Raw genomic sequence first — 13,679 nt, forward strand, 5'->3', positions numbered from 1 at the left:
TTTTTTTTAAGCCGATTCCTTCATTCATATGAATAGAAGAAAAAACATCAACCACCCAATAGTAGTTTATGCAACAAGTTGCAAAAAGAGGATTTTTTCAGCACGAGTCGTACATTTATCCAACGAGGTTCACCGAGTTGGATAAATACGAAGAGTGCTGAAAAAATCAAGTTTTGCAACGAGTTCCATACAACATTTTTAGCAATTCCGAAAAACACCCATTGAGTGAAATTTTAAGTCAAATTTTCATGTATTTTCTCAATAAATTGTTTAAATCAAAAAAATGTTGAAATGTGTTACTTTTCGAAACAAGTGCTGAAAAGTTCTACTTTTCAGCACCCATTTCAGTGCTGAAAAGTAGAACTTTTCAGCATTTATTTTGAAAAGTGTTGCTATTCGATTCTGTTATTTTTGGTACAGAAAAGTAGGCTATTTCGTCGTTCAAAAATGACAGGAAATGTAAGTAGTTTCACGACGGAATTGCAAAAAGGTTTTTTTTTACTGTGCAGAGACTGCTCTGTTAAGTTTATTTTTAGTAGTTTTAAATTTCACTAAACGAGCGGACATAAACATCTCGGTTGTCATTCTGTTTTCGATTTCCAAGTGAGTTGGTGGCACTTTGTTGTGAATTTTCAAGTAGATAATAATGCGTGCCAAGCTGAGAAATATGATATTATTGCTGCTGATGGCAACAATAGCTGCTGCAGAAGAATATTCAATGATTATCGATTCAAGTGAAGCATCAAATGATACAACGCTAGATTTCGAGGAAGATTCGTCATATCCAGTCATTTTGAGTATAAGATGAATAAGATTATTTTGCAAAGAAGTAACTGAAACTTTGTTATCTTTTCAGCTTGCGTTTGCTGCATTTTGATGATGTTAATTGTTCTTTACATGCATATAAGAATACCGACAATACGAGCAATTTTCGAATGCTCTCTACCGAGTTTCTTAGTAGGAAAAATTTCACTCTACTCCAGTTTAGTGATTCTATACTCAACGGATACTTTGATTACATGCTCCATTCTTGGATACATGATTGGATTCTCAATAATTGCGAGCGTCTATTGGTTTTTCGTGATGTGCTATGAATGCCATGCTGCATTTAGTGGCCGGATCATGAATGTTACTAAGTGTTGCTTGTACGGTTGGGGAGTTCTTGGAGCTTATCTGGTAATCTGTCTGGTTCTAAGTAACTTGATTAATGATTCATCATTTAAACCACCCTTCGGAGAATGGATTTGTTCCTATGGTGAGTAAAAAGTATTCATTTTACTTTCAAAAACAAATTCCAACAATTTAATTTCCAGGCGATGACACCGCAATGCTTCTGTACAACGATCTTCCCGTTTTTATGATGATGCTGGCCAGCTTATGCTTGCTGGTGAAAACTAAGTTGCGCATCAACCAGATTGCCAGACAGCCCGAGGATACCATTCGAACCGACACCCAGCTCAACCACGAGAGATTCTTCATGACAGTGCTGATTTTCGCCGTGTTGGCAATTTCATTCACGCTGAACGTTCTTTCGTGGGCTTTCCCGGACAACCAGGTGTTGCTCTTGTTGTCCAGCAACTCGTACTATGTCATAGGGGTGGTCATATTTCTTCTGTTTACATGCAATCGCCACGTTGCTCAGTGGTGTGGCAGGTCGCGTTGATAATGATTTAGTTGTAAAGAATGTTTCAGGAGACCAATATAGTTACATTTAAAATGGATTCTTTGGTTTTCCGGCACTCCTGATGATTGTACTGAGTTGATGGGGGGAAAGTGAAAGAACGCGGATGCTGTGCAGGATTTTTCGTGTTTTCGGCGTAATTTTGTCGAGTGATTAGTGCGAAGAATTATGTTCCACCAGTGCGAGCGGATGGTTGTGTTTGTGTGCAGGGTGAATAAAAAAATCAGAAGTGAGTGAAGGGATGCGTTTTGTTATAAAACAAGATCGATCTTTGAAATTATTTTTATTAATCGGTGAGTTATTGCTCAATGTTGTGCCTTTTCTTCATCATCGCTGATTGGAAGGCAAGTTGACGGTTCGGTTCGTTAGGTTTATCGCATAACACAATTATTTTGATTCATCAAGAACGTTGAGTGGTGCGTGAGTGTTTTTTTGTGTTGAAAACCAATACCTTATCTGACTAACAGAAAGAAGATCGGATGGCACGTTGCCGGTTGAGTTCGTCGCGTTTATTCCGTAACAAATTTATGAATTAAACATTACTTGGCTTTATCTTTCCACAGCCGGCTGTCTAAGATTAAACCATTTCATTAAAATTTCATCAAAAGTTAAACGGGAAATGTCTCATCCGCAGCATCCGATTGTTTGCCTTCAGATTAAAACGTTTTTCACGACTAATAATACTTTATTTTATTGAAAAAAAAAATAAATACATGAATGCATTGAACAAACACTTTGTTTTTCGGTCGCATCATCATCTTCAATGGTGAATCCTGATCAAATACCCTATCTTACTAAACAATTTTCAGTTTCCTAGCACTTGTGGGGTGTAAGCACAGGGTAAACCAGCTGCCCTAGTTGCAACCTATGCTAACTAACATTCCTGTCCCTTAAAATCGAGATCTACAAACTAACATGGCGGGCGCCGTTGATGGCCAATGACTGTTACCTATTCGCAACTGATGAAGTTTCAGCAATCATGATGTTTTATCTTTTCAACGCATTCATACATGTTGTTGATAAGGGATTGTTGAAGCCTATGATCGGTCGTGCTGAAGGAATATTACAGTTCTGTTCATGCTCACTCCTGATGATTGTACTTTCAGGAAAAAAAATATCTAGTGAAAATCTCATCTCGGTTAAAATGGAACGCACTGGAAAAAGTAGCCTTTAGACTTGAAACCATAACCATAAGACCATAACCTCGTTCCAGTCCATGTTGCACACCTAGAATAATTTTCTCGTTCAAATGCTTGTAGAAGAACCAAAATCAATTTAATTTTCCGAAAGTTATGGGCATTTGAATTTTGACAAAAATTTGTCTGCCACAATCTTTTTGTCCAACCCCTGCATTTCTAAACTGGTTCAATCATGCTAAAACCACGGACGAACGGACATGACACAGGGTTTCAAAAAGTGAAGCAGGTGTTCTTTTACTTCATCTTGGCGGAAACCTGCGCAAGCGAGATTGCTTATGCCAAAATCTTCGCGCCACGTGGTCTTAAACGTAAACAAAGCCAGCTGATGGTGCAAACTTAAGGGCACTTTTTGAAATGGTCGTATGAATTTATATTAAAAATACCATTTCTATCATTTTTTCGACAATTTTAGTATCCATGATAAACTACATAGAATCATAAAGACAAACTTACTGTCAAAAAAGCTGTTTCTAGAAAAATACTAATGCTAAATGTTTTAATTAATTATTGCATAAGACATTTTGAGAAATCACGCGTAATCGCGCGATGCTACTTCGACAACTTGGATGTAGATGGCGCAATTGATAGTTTGCTTCAGAAATTTGAAAAAAAAAAAAATTGTTGTTGGTATCATGTCCGTTCGTCCGTTAATAAGCATTTTATAAAATAATTTCACCTTATTTTATAGATGTGGAACCTGAATGATTGTAAGTATTATTTAATTTCTGCAGTTTTACTTTTTTAATTGTCTGCTCTACAATTTTATAGAACATTTTACACTCAGAAAATAACCCTGCAAATTTAGAAAAAAACATAAAATTTTAAAATGATTTTTTTTGTTCTAAATAAAAAATACCCTTCTGAGTTAATGTTGATTCGAAAAGTACATTAAATTTCCCTTTAAATGACATGTTTCAAAAAATTTTACATTTGAGTAACGGAAAATGGCAGAGTTTTTTGTGTTTTTTCGATGAAAAATACGTTTTTTCCGGAATTTTGAGTACGCCATCAAATCGGGCGTCCAGTTTTACATAAAAGTCTCTTTGACATAAAATGTCTATCTCATCACCGTTTCAGGCTACAAATTAGTAAAAAACATCTCTTTTTTCGCTTGTTCAAAAATGAAAGGGGTCGTACCGCTCCTCCGTCATGACATATCAAAATTGTTTTGATCGATCCCAGGCATGCTTAATATGCATTTCAAATTGTTTTCAGTTGATTAAGCTTCCTTTAACTTTTTAAGTTTTTTGAAAAATATACATTTTTGCCCCCTAATTTTTCGAACCGATTTTAAAGGAGGGCGACATAAACTTTCAAAAATATTTGGAACGGCCTAAGTACGAAAGAAGAGGTTCGAAGAAAATCGATACGACAAGGGAGAGCTGTAAAGATCCATGACTTCTGTGCTTAAAGCAAAAAAAAAAAAAAGAAGCGTAGTCGGACATGTACGTGTGTCAAACGCGTTCTGACCTGAAATTCCTTTGGCCAGTTGAAGCACTTACATAAATTTTCAGGGTGGTGCCATAATAACACGACAAGATTAAAACTTCTTTCATATTAAAAGTGACGGAGCTTTTTTGGTTTTTATTGAATATCTCAGGATTGAAATCGAATTTTGGGGATCTGTGAAGGTCAAAAGTTGAGGCATTGTGAGCTGCACAAAATGGCTCAATTTGGCCCAAAATGCACGTGCGACAAGACAGCACGACAACGACGAATTGCTTATAGTAACGATCAAACGTACCTACAAATTCGCCGTCATTACGCGTTCTTCCCGCGAATGCTTTCTCCCCCATCACGGTTCATTTCACTAACGGCGGCGTCGTCGTCGTCGATCCACGGACGACGATCACCCGCACCCAGAGCGAATGAATGAAATTTTTATTTTTAGGCGATCGCGATCGCGCACTTATCAAAGCCAGACAAAAACAACCGCGGCGCTTGTCTCGCGGTGTCATTCTGATCTTGACTTCCAAACTTGACTGTGAAATTTTGTCTCTTCAGGTTGATTTTTTTTTGTGTAGTGATATCGATTGAAGATATGAGGATTAAATTTAAGGATTGTTTGCTAATGTTGCTGATGGCAACGCTAGTAGCAGCAGATCCGGAGAAAGCAGTTCCTAAAGATGTCTTCGAGGAAGATATTCTACCCTATCCGTATATCTTGAGTAAGTCGCACTTTGAAGCCATGCGTGAATGTTGCTCAAATGTGTTCTCTTTCGTATTCTTTTAGCCGGTGTTTGCTGCATTTTGATGATGCTGATCGTGCTATATTTGCACATTCGAATCCCCCAGATCCGTTCGATCTACGGTTGGGCGCTGCCAAGTTTCCTCGCTGGACTGATAACGCTGTACTTTAGCTTCGTGATCATGAACTCCCACGTAACGGTGATACCGTGCTCGGCTTTGGGATACATGCTCGGGTTCTCCATAATAGTTTGCATTTGCTGGTTCAACGTCATGTGTTACGATTGCTACGCGGTGTTCAGCGGGCGAACTCGAAGCTTGGCCAGATATTGTCTATACGGGTGGGGTCTTCCGGGGGCTTACCTGACCATCTGTCTGGCGCTGAACAATTTGAACATTCTGGAAGAGAAACTCAAGCCACCGTTTACTTTCTGGGGGTGTGCCATCGGTAAGTCTTGGTCAATTCTCCAACAACCTCCCTCCAAAACCACTCCCCTTCTTCAGGCAACGAAAATCAAACCGCCGATCTGCTGTACTTCTTCCTGCCGATGACGCTGCTGATGGTGGTGAACGGGGTTCTGCTGGTGAAGACTAAGCTGAAGGTCAACAAAATTGTCAACCAGCCGGAGGACACCATCCGTACCGACACCAAGCTGGACCACGAGCGGTTTGGGTTGACGGTGCTGATCTTCATTGCGATGATCATCTCGTTTGGGCTGGACATGTTCTCGTGGGCCATGGAGGATTACGAGTGGCTGTACTTTATGTCCAACGTTTCGGTGTACATGCTGGGGGTGATTATATTTTTCCTGTTCATTTGCAACCGTCACGTTGATCAGTGGTGCGGAAGGTCGCATTAAGCTACGAAGAATTGTTAAAAATGACCCAAGATACCTCTTGAAACGAAAACCTGACTAACGACCACTTTTCCAAAATGACGACTGACGTGTCAATGACGACGAATGCAAATAAACCTCACTTAACCGAGTGCTGTGAATCCATTTAATGGGTTGATAACGATTTTTGTTTTGCTCGAACTTCATCTTTATTTTCTATTATAACAATTTAAATGTTTGATGATTTGCATATTTAAAAAAAAACTTTATTTTGTAACGCAAAATGTCTAAGTAATGATCTCATATGAAAAAAAAATCCGGAAAAACTGGTAAATAATCTGTAGGACAAAACACCTCATTAAAAACTACATTTAAAACCGTGCAAAACATGATGATTTGTACTAAACAAACATTCAATTGTAGTTCCGTAACAATTTTACCCCCGAACGCTATCTGTTTGTTCAACTAGAAACTTCATTAGCTTTGTTCTGTGCCATCTGTGGTCGAATGGCGTAACTTTTTTTATCGGGCATGCGCACTACAAATTATCCAATTCTTCCTTTAGAACGCAAGCTTTATTTGAAAGCATATGGGATAACAAGTTTCACATTTTAAATCCATATTTTGATTTTGGTATGGTCTGATGCCACTGTTGTGTTAAAATCAAATTTCGAGTTGAAATTCTGAAATTCACCAATTAACATTCTTTTTGAAAAATATTTGGTTGTTGACTGGAAACTAAAATGTCCAGAAAAAGAACAAAGAAAAATTCCCAAAAACTGTTTAGTGCTCTTGATTTCTAATATACTAATATATTGCCTGTAAAATATTAAAAAGAAAAGTTTAAATCACAATGTATTTCACGATAAATCTTACCTTGTAGGTTATTGAGAATTCAGCTCCAAAATCGATACTACCAACTCAAACCATCGAAACAAATGCGTTCATCCGTTATTTGGAACAATAAAACTCCAACAAGTGTCATATATCGACTTCTGACCACTCCTTGGTCACTAAGAGTTGGTGGCCGAGACAGATAATTCATTAGGTTAGTTTGTCAAAAGTCCTTGGTTCGATTCCCATAGTCGACACTATTTGTTTTTTGTTTTGATAGATGATTTTTTTTTGCGATTAAACCTCGAAAGAATAGTTCTCTCGCTCATCTCGAGCTGTGTTCTGTGTGTCCATAAATGGTACCACTATTCTCTCGGACAAGCGCTCCCCAGTTTTGTGTGTAGGGGTCGCACCAGAAATGATCTGTAATTTTATATTGATACAGGTAGTCGTTTTTTCTAAAACTCGTCACTTGTATGCTATCTTGTAACACTTCTTCTGTAAAAAAGGTTGTTTCACAAGATAGCACACAAGCGACGAGTTGACATCATGTTAAAGTTTTAAAGTGTGGTTTTTATAGGATTTTTACGAATTTATCCGTATATTCCAAGTTAAACAATGTTGTAAGAAATTTCATTTCGAACATTTTTGTTTGAAAAACCATATAACTTATCTTTAAAAAGAGTTTTCATCGAAATGTTAAAAAAATATTAAAACTGTAGATATCAATTTGTATTTGCTTACGCTGCTTTGTCAAATAATAAAAATAATTAAATAATTTACGTTTTCATAAGGAATTTTGAAAATTTGCTGTTTTCAATTTTTACTCAATGGCTTTAGTGACGAAACCAAATTCCACATAAAATAAGGTGGAATAAGGAAAATCGTTGATATTCCAGGCCAAACAAAAAAATATTTATATCTAAGGCTACCAACTGTACGGATTTTTTCCTTATCATACGGATTTCCGACCCTCTTCGCAGATTTTTAACAGGCCGGAATTTTTGTAGGGAACTTTTCGCATAATACGGATTTGTACGGAAATTTAACAACTTTTTAAACATTGAATTGCATTTTTTTATTTGGTCAAAGCTTTTGTTAACTAGACATTTTTATTTTTATTTTACTGTGAGTTTGATTAAAAAAGGGAGAGTTTTCCGGGTTTCCTCAATTCAACTAGATTATCAATAAGTCAAGAGTTTTTTTAAAAGGTCCTATAAACTATTGTCTTTCATATGTTGATAGGACCTTTAAAAAAATATTTCGGATTGTTCTTTTAGAAATTCCTTACTAAATAAATTTATCCATTAAAATATCCAAAGGCCATCTAAAACTTGTGAAAAGCTTTGAACATTTGAATTAACAAATCTAGAGTCCTATAAACTGTTGTGTTTCACATGTTATAGGACCTTTTCAATTTATTTTTAATTGTGTTCGTGAAAACACTGAGAACGATATTATTCGTTAAAGCAAACTTGACATTTCGTAAACTTTTAAACTAAAAAAAATTAAGAACATAATATTTTGATTCAAATCACGGTTTATTTTATGAACACTTTTAAACGTGCAAGTCATAAGCACTCTGATAGCATTTTGTGAAATTTGTTAGCTGTAAAAACGACACTGTTTCTCAAACTTCTCAAATTTATTTAATTTCATTTATATAAATAATTCCTTGACAGTTTTTGATATACCATGCTGTCATATCGTAAGGATTTTTGCTCAGCAGGAGTTGGTAGCCTTATTTATATAATTTCTCAGAATATTTTAATATTTTCCAAAATAGGTTTTATAACACTTTTTTTATTCATAGTGAAATTTTAACCGCAGTTTGTAAAGCATTGAAAGCTTCATATAAAGAAATATATGCACTAATTTATTTGCTCTGAATGTGTTGAAACCGAAATCAATCAAGAATATCAAAAAATTGTGCAAGAACCTGGCTAAAATAGCTGCTCGATTCGCCCCAGATGACGTTACGCTATCAAAGTGGATATGACCAATAAGGTAAGTTTGGTTCCAAATTTCGAACTCATCACCATTTTGCAAATGCAAATTAATAATGATAAAAAGAACGCAAAGGGGTACGTACCGCTCGTCCTTCACGTAAGTAAATCTTTCCCTGTTCCTGAGGGGAACACCCTTGAAGAGTATCGGGGCCGGCATTTACAAAGCGGATTCAGTGGCAGTTTCATTCTCAACTTAATGTTAACATGTTAAGGTTAATGTTAACATTCCATAGGTCGCCTCCAGAAGGGAAAAGATCACCAGTTGTGTTGGTCCGAGCCGGGATTTGAACCCCGATCTACCGCTTACGAGGCGGAAGCGTTACCACTGGGCTACGTGGCTCGGTCTTCCTTCACGAGATATCGAAAATTATTCTTTGGATTCATTCCATAGACAAAAATTACCATTTAGGACAAAGTTTCACGTAAATTGGAGAGGGTCAGGGTAAAAAAGTACCCATAATTAATTTTAGGTTAGTTCTGAAATTAAAATTACATAATTGTTCTTATTTTCAATATTGAGATATTACCATGATTTTTTGTTAAATTGTATGCACAAGTTTACAAAGTTAGTATTTTTCAGTGCAATTAAAACCAAACTTTTTTTTAGTATCAATTTAGTGAGTACAATAATGCATCAATCCCATACCAGTAAAAATAGTGGACAAATACTAAATATCTACAAGACTCGGAAGGTCCCCGCCTAGACCGTCACGTTGTGTCAACCAATTTGCCAATACACTTCCTTCTTCAAGTGTAGTTTTCCTGTAGGTGTGACCTTTTTGCCTTCCTCACCTTACTGAGGAAAGGCTATAAAATCACTCGAAAAATGAACTTCTTAATTTGACCTCGTAGACCCACCTTCACGTATACCTATCGACTCAGAATCAAATTCTGAGCAAATGTCTGTGTGTGTGTGTGTGTGTGTGTAGGGATGTGGGTCTGTGCACCAAAAAATATGCACTCGATTATCTCAGCACTGGCTTAACCGATTTGGACCGTTTTGGTCTCATTCGATTCGTCTTGGGGTCCCATAAGTCCCTATTGAAAATTATGAAGTTTAGTAAAGTACTTCAAAAGTTATGCTAAAAAAACGATTTTGGCGTATGTCCGGAAGATTGTAAAAAGGGTGGTTTTTGTAAGAAACCCTGTCATGTTATACATTTTCAGAAAGGTATTAAAAAGACCTTTCCAATGAGCCTAAAACATCAAGGATCTGACAATCCTATCAAAAGTTATTAGCACTTAAGTGTTATTTATACACTTTTTGGAGGCCGGATCTCAGATATTTCAATGACAATGATGTCCGGGTCCATCATGCGACCCATCGTTAGTTAGATAATCGAAAGACCTTTCAAATGAGCCTAAAATATCAAGGATTTGACAATCCTATCAAAAGTTATTGACACTTAAGTGTTATTTATACACTTTTTGGAGGCCGGATCTCAGATATTTCAGTAAAAATGATGTCCGGGTCTATCATGCGACCCATCGTTAGTTAGATAATCGAAAGACCTTTCAAATGAGCCTAAAACATCAAGGATCTGACAATCCTATCAAAAGTTATTGGCACTTAAGTGTTATTTATACACTTTTTGGAGGCCGGATCTCAGATATTTCAGTAAAAATGATGTCCGGGTCTATCATGCGACCCATCGTTAGTTAGATAATCAAAATACCTTTCAAATGAGCCTAAAACATCAAGGATCTGACAACCCTATTAAAAGTTATTGGCACTTAAGTGTTATTTATACACTTTTTGGAGGCCGGATCTCAGATATTTCAGTAAAAATGATGTCCGGGTCTATCATGCGACCCATCGTTAGTTAGATAATCGAAAGACCTTTCAAATGAGCCTAAAACATCAAGGATCTGACAATCCTATCAAAAGTTATTAGCACTTAAGTGTTATTTATACACTTTTTGGAGGCCGGATCTCAGATATTTCAATGAAAATGATGTCCGGGTCCATCATGCGACCCATCGTTAGTTAGATAATCGAAAGACCTTTCAAATGAGCCTAAAACATCAAGGATCTGACAAACCTATCAAAAGTTATTGACACTTAAGTGTTATTTATACACTTTTTGGAGGCCGGATCTCAGATATTTCAGTAAAAATGATGTCCGGGTCCATCATGCGACCCATCGTTAGTTAGATAATCGAAATACCTTTCAAATGAGCCTAAAACATCAAGGATCTGACAATCCTATCAAAAGTTATTGGCACTTAAGTGTTATTTATACACTTTTTGGAGGCCGGATCTCAGATATTTCAGTAAAAATTATGTCCGGGTCTATCATGCGACCCATCGTTAGTTAGATAATCGAAAGACCTTTCAAATGAGCCTAAAACATCAAGGATCTGACAACCCTATTAAAAGTTATTGGCACTTAAGTGTTATTTATACACTTTTTAGAGGTTTGATTTCAGATATTGTGATAAAAATATTGTCTGAATCTTCCATGCGAACTATCGTTGGATAGGTTTTTTTTATCAGACCTTGCCGATGAGCCAGAAATATTGATGGTCTGCGAACCATATCAAAAGAAATGAGTAATAAAGTTGATTTGTTAAACATGTTAAGGGGGAATGTTGCTATTTTTACTGAATGTATTGACTTTATGAATATGAGGAAGGCACCAACCACCTAAAGGTGGATTAAGTAACGTTTTTTATACTGCTCCTCTCTGCCCTCCAACCCCAAAAGCTTTTTTCCAACCTCTACAATCTTTCTTTTTCCTCTTGCGGTTCTCATCGGATTGCAGTATCAAGAACCGGGTGTCCTACTTAGTATTCTGGAACCGTTTTGGCTTTGCTACAATATGTGAGGGGTTTCCTCTCAGTGTGTGTGTGTGTGTGCGTTTGCACCAAGGATCATGCTCTCGGAAAATCTTATTATTGCCCTTCCGGTGAGAGGACTTCCTCGTCGTCGTCGTCGGGACATGCCACTCAACTACGACGACACGCTTCATGGCATAGTAAAGTGGTGGTGGTGGTGGTAATTTGTTTGGCCAAACAATTTGCACTGCTAATCCTGACATTGTCTTCGTACCGGAAGGCTGTCACGGAAAAGATGACAATCGAAGCACGAAGTTGTGGTGTGATTGATTTTGATTAAGCGCGTGATCGCAGCACTAGCATACGGAGAGAGGGTGATAACTGTTGGTTTTGAGGGAAGGATATATTTGAAATAGTATTATTTTTACCTTGTGTTGAATCCTGTTAAACCATAATTTAGGATAAACTAATAATATTCAATTGAACTCAAGATTTCGGCAACCCCCATGCGTAAAATAGTTGCACATATATGCAACTAATGTCAAAATTATACTTTTTCTGCACAAGTCGTAGATTCTTCCATCGAAGCTAAGTCGTGAAACTAGTGTCATTCCTGACCATCTCAGATAAATTCTTAGTTTTTATTTTTTCAGAGATGGAAACGATAAAAATGTAAACAAAAGTGTTGATAATAATTTTAATTAAAAACACAATATGTTATCAAACATATAACAACTAAATCTTTTAAAACTATTTCCAACAGCCTTATTTCAAATTTGATATGATCTCGAGGTTGGTTGCCTTTCATTCCAGTCGTCCTGGGTTCAATCCAAGGGCCTTGAAGCTGCAAAAAGACTCAGTCACTCGCGAGTTCAAATCTAGCGCCACTTCCACAACAATCGCTACTGAACACTCTCGCTTTGTTCTCCCTCTCACTCCACTCGGGTAGTAAAGCGAATGGTTCAGAGAGACCGATTTCGTTGTGTCGCTAAAAGCTGACTGAAAATAGTTTGCGATAAACTTTATTATTTAAGAAATGGCTTAAAATCAATGATAGCAATAAAAATTTGCAATTTTGTTGTTAAAACAACACCAAAGACACATTTGGCAGCAATTTCCACTATACCAAATTCTAATTGACGGCAAACTGTTATAGAGTAGGCCAAGTGAGCGCCGCGGTAGTATTTTTTTAGGCTCTCTCCTCTCTGAGCATATTCATGGGTGCCTCGGGTTGAAAGACGGAGTAGGAAAAGAAATTCACGAAGTGTTTGATTCGATGAGTGAAGTGATTGAGCAAGCCGCTGGCAGAGAGCGGGAAGTTTTCGCTCGCGAATGGTTGCGCGCTCCAGTCGGCAAAGATTCATTCGGTGATGAGTGAGTGATTTTTGATCATTGAACTGAAAATCGGGACCCTTGGTTCAATCCCAGTAGACCCCGTTCACATTTCTTCAAGTTTTAAGAGTTAGTTTAACCTTTCGGAAATTTCGCTTGTGTAATTTGTGCATCGTTTGTAAGGATGTTTGTCAGGGAGGCTAAAACACGTGTATTCCGGAAGATTAATTTAAAAAAAACATAAAAAGTTTGGAAATAAGATTATTTGTATACTTTTAAAGTCACAATGTTTTTAAAATATATAAAAAAATGAAAATGACTTTTTCAAACAGAATTTTGTATTTTTCAGTCATTGGCATTTTCAGTGGAATGATTTTTTTAGTGAATGAAGAATATTTTTGAATCAATGTTCAAAATAGGTTTTGTTGGCATTTTTTCATTTTTAAAAAAGATTGTTTTCTGATAAGTATTCAGCAATGTTGTATATTTTTTTACAGTATTTTTAAAATGATTTTATTGTTTCTAAACATACTAAATCAAACATTCAACGCGCTTTATTAAAAGTAATGGCAATATTAATGAGCAACTCAAGCTCAAATCAGGATTTTTTCGGTACTTTGTAACCCGACCTTCTCCGATATCAATGAAACTTTGTAGACATGTTATCCTAGGCTTATATGAGACATTTTTGTGTAAATGGATATGTATAGCATTTTAGAAAGGCGTAAGTTATTTTAACAATTTTGTAATTTGTAATTTCGTTTCAAAAAGTAACCAGAGGCAAACTTGTAGAGCAATTCTCTACGAAATCGGTCTTTTTTCT

The 13,679-nt window shown here is 36.6% G+C and overlaps 1 protein-coding gene across 1 annotated transcript; it reads left to right on the plus strand.

Annotated features, from left to right (window-relative positions):
- The first annotated feature begins 4,822 nt into the window (after nt 1–4,822).
- Nucleotides 4,823–6,068, plus strand: LOC120424654 (probable G-protein coupled receptor Mth-like 12). The gene is made up of 3 exons (XM_039588827.2): nt 4,823–5,048; nt 5,114–5,515; nt 5,572–6,068. The coding sequence occupies exons 1-3, from the start codon at nt 4,922–4,924 to the stop codon at nt 5,925–5,927; spliced, it is 885 nt and encodes a 294-aa protein (XP_039444761.1). The 5' UTR covers nt 4,823–4,921; the 3' UTR covers nt 5,928–6,068.
- Nucleotides 6,069–13,679: the final 7,611 nt, after the last annotated feature.

Source organism: Culex pipiens, chromosome 3, assembly GCF_016801865.2.
Source record: "Culex pipiens pallens isolate TS chromosome 3, TS_CPP_V2, whole genome shotgun sequence".
NCBI classification, from domain to species: Eukaryota; Metazoa; Arthropoda; class Insecta; order Diptera; family Culicidae; genus Culex; species Culex pipiens.

Bases quoted from the DNA above. Each gene is read 5' to 3' on its own strand.
- LOC120424654 (XM_039588827.2), top strand. From the start codon at position 4,922: ATGAGGATTAAATTTAAGGATTGTTTGCTAATGTTGCTGATGGCAACG. The intron at 5,049-5,113 runs GTAAGTCGCACT...GTATTCTTTTAG, and splicing joins ACCCTATCCGTATATCTTGA to CCGGTGTTTGCTGCATTTTG. The intron at 5,516-5,571 runs GTAAGTCTTGGT...CCCCTTCTTCAG, and splicing joins TTTCTGGGGGTGTGCCATCG to GCAACGAAAATCAAACCGCC.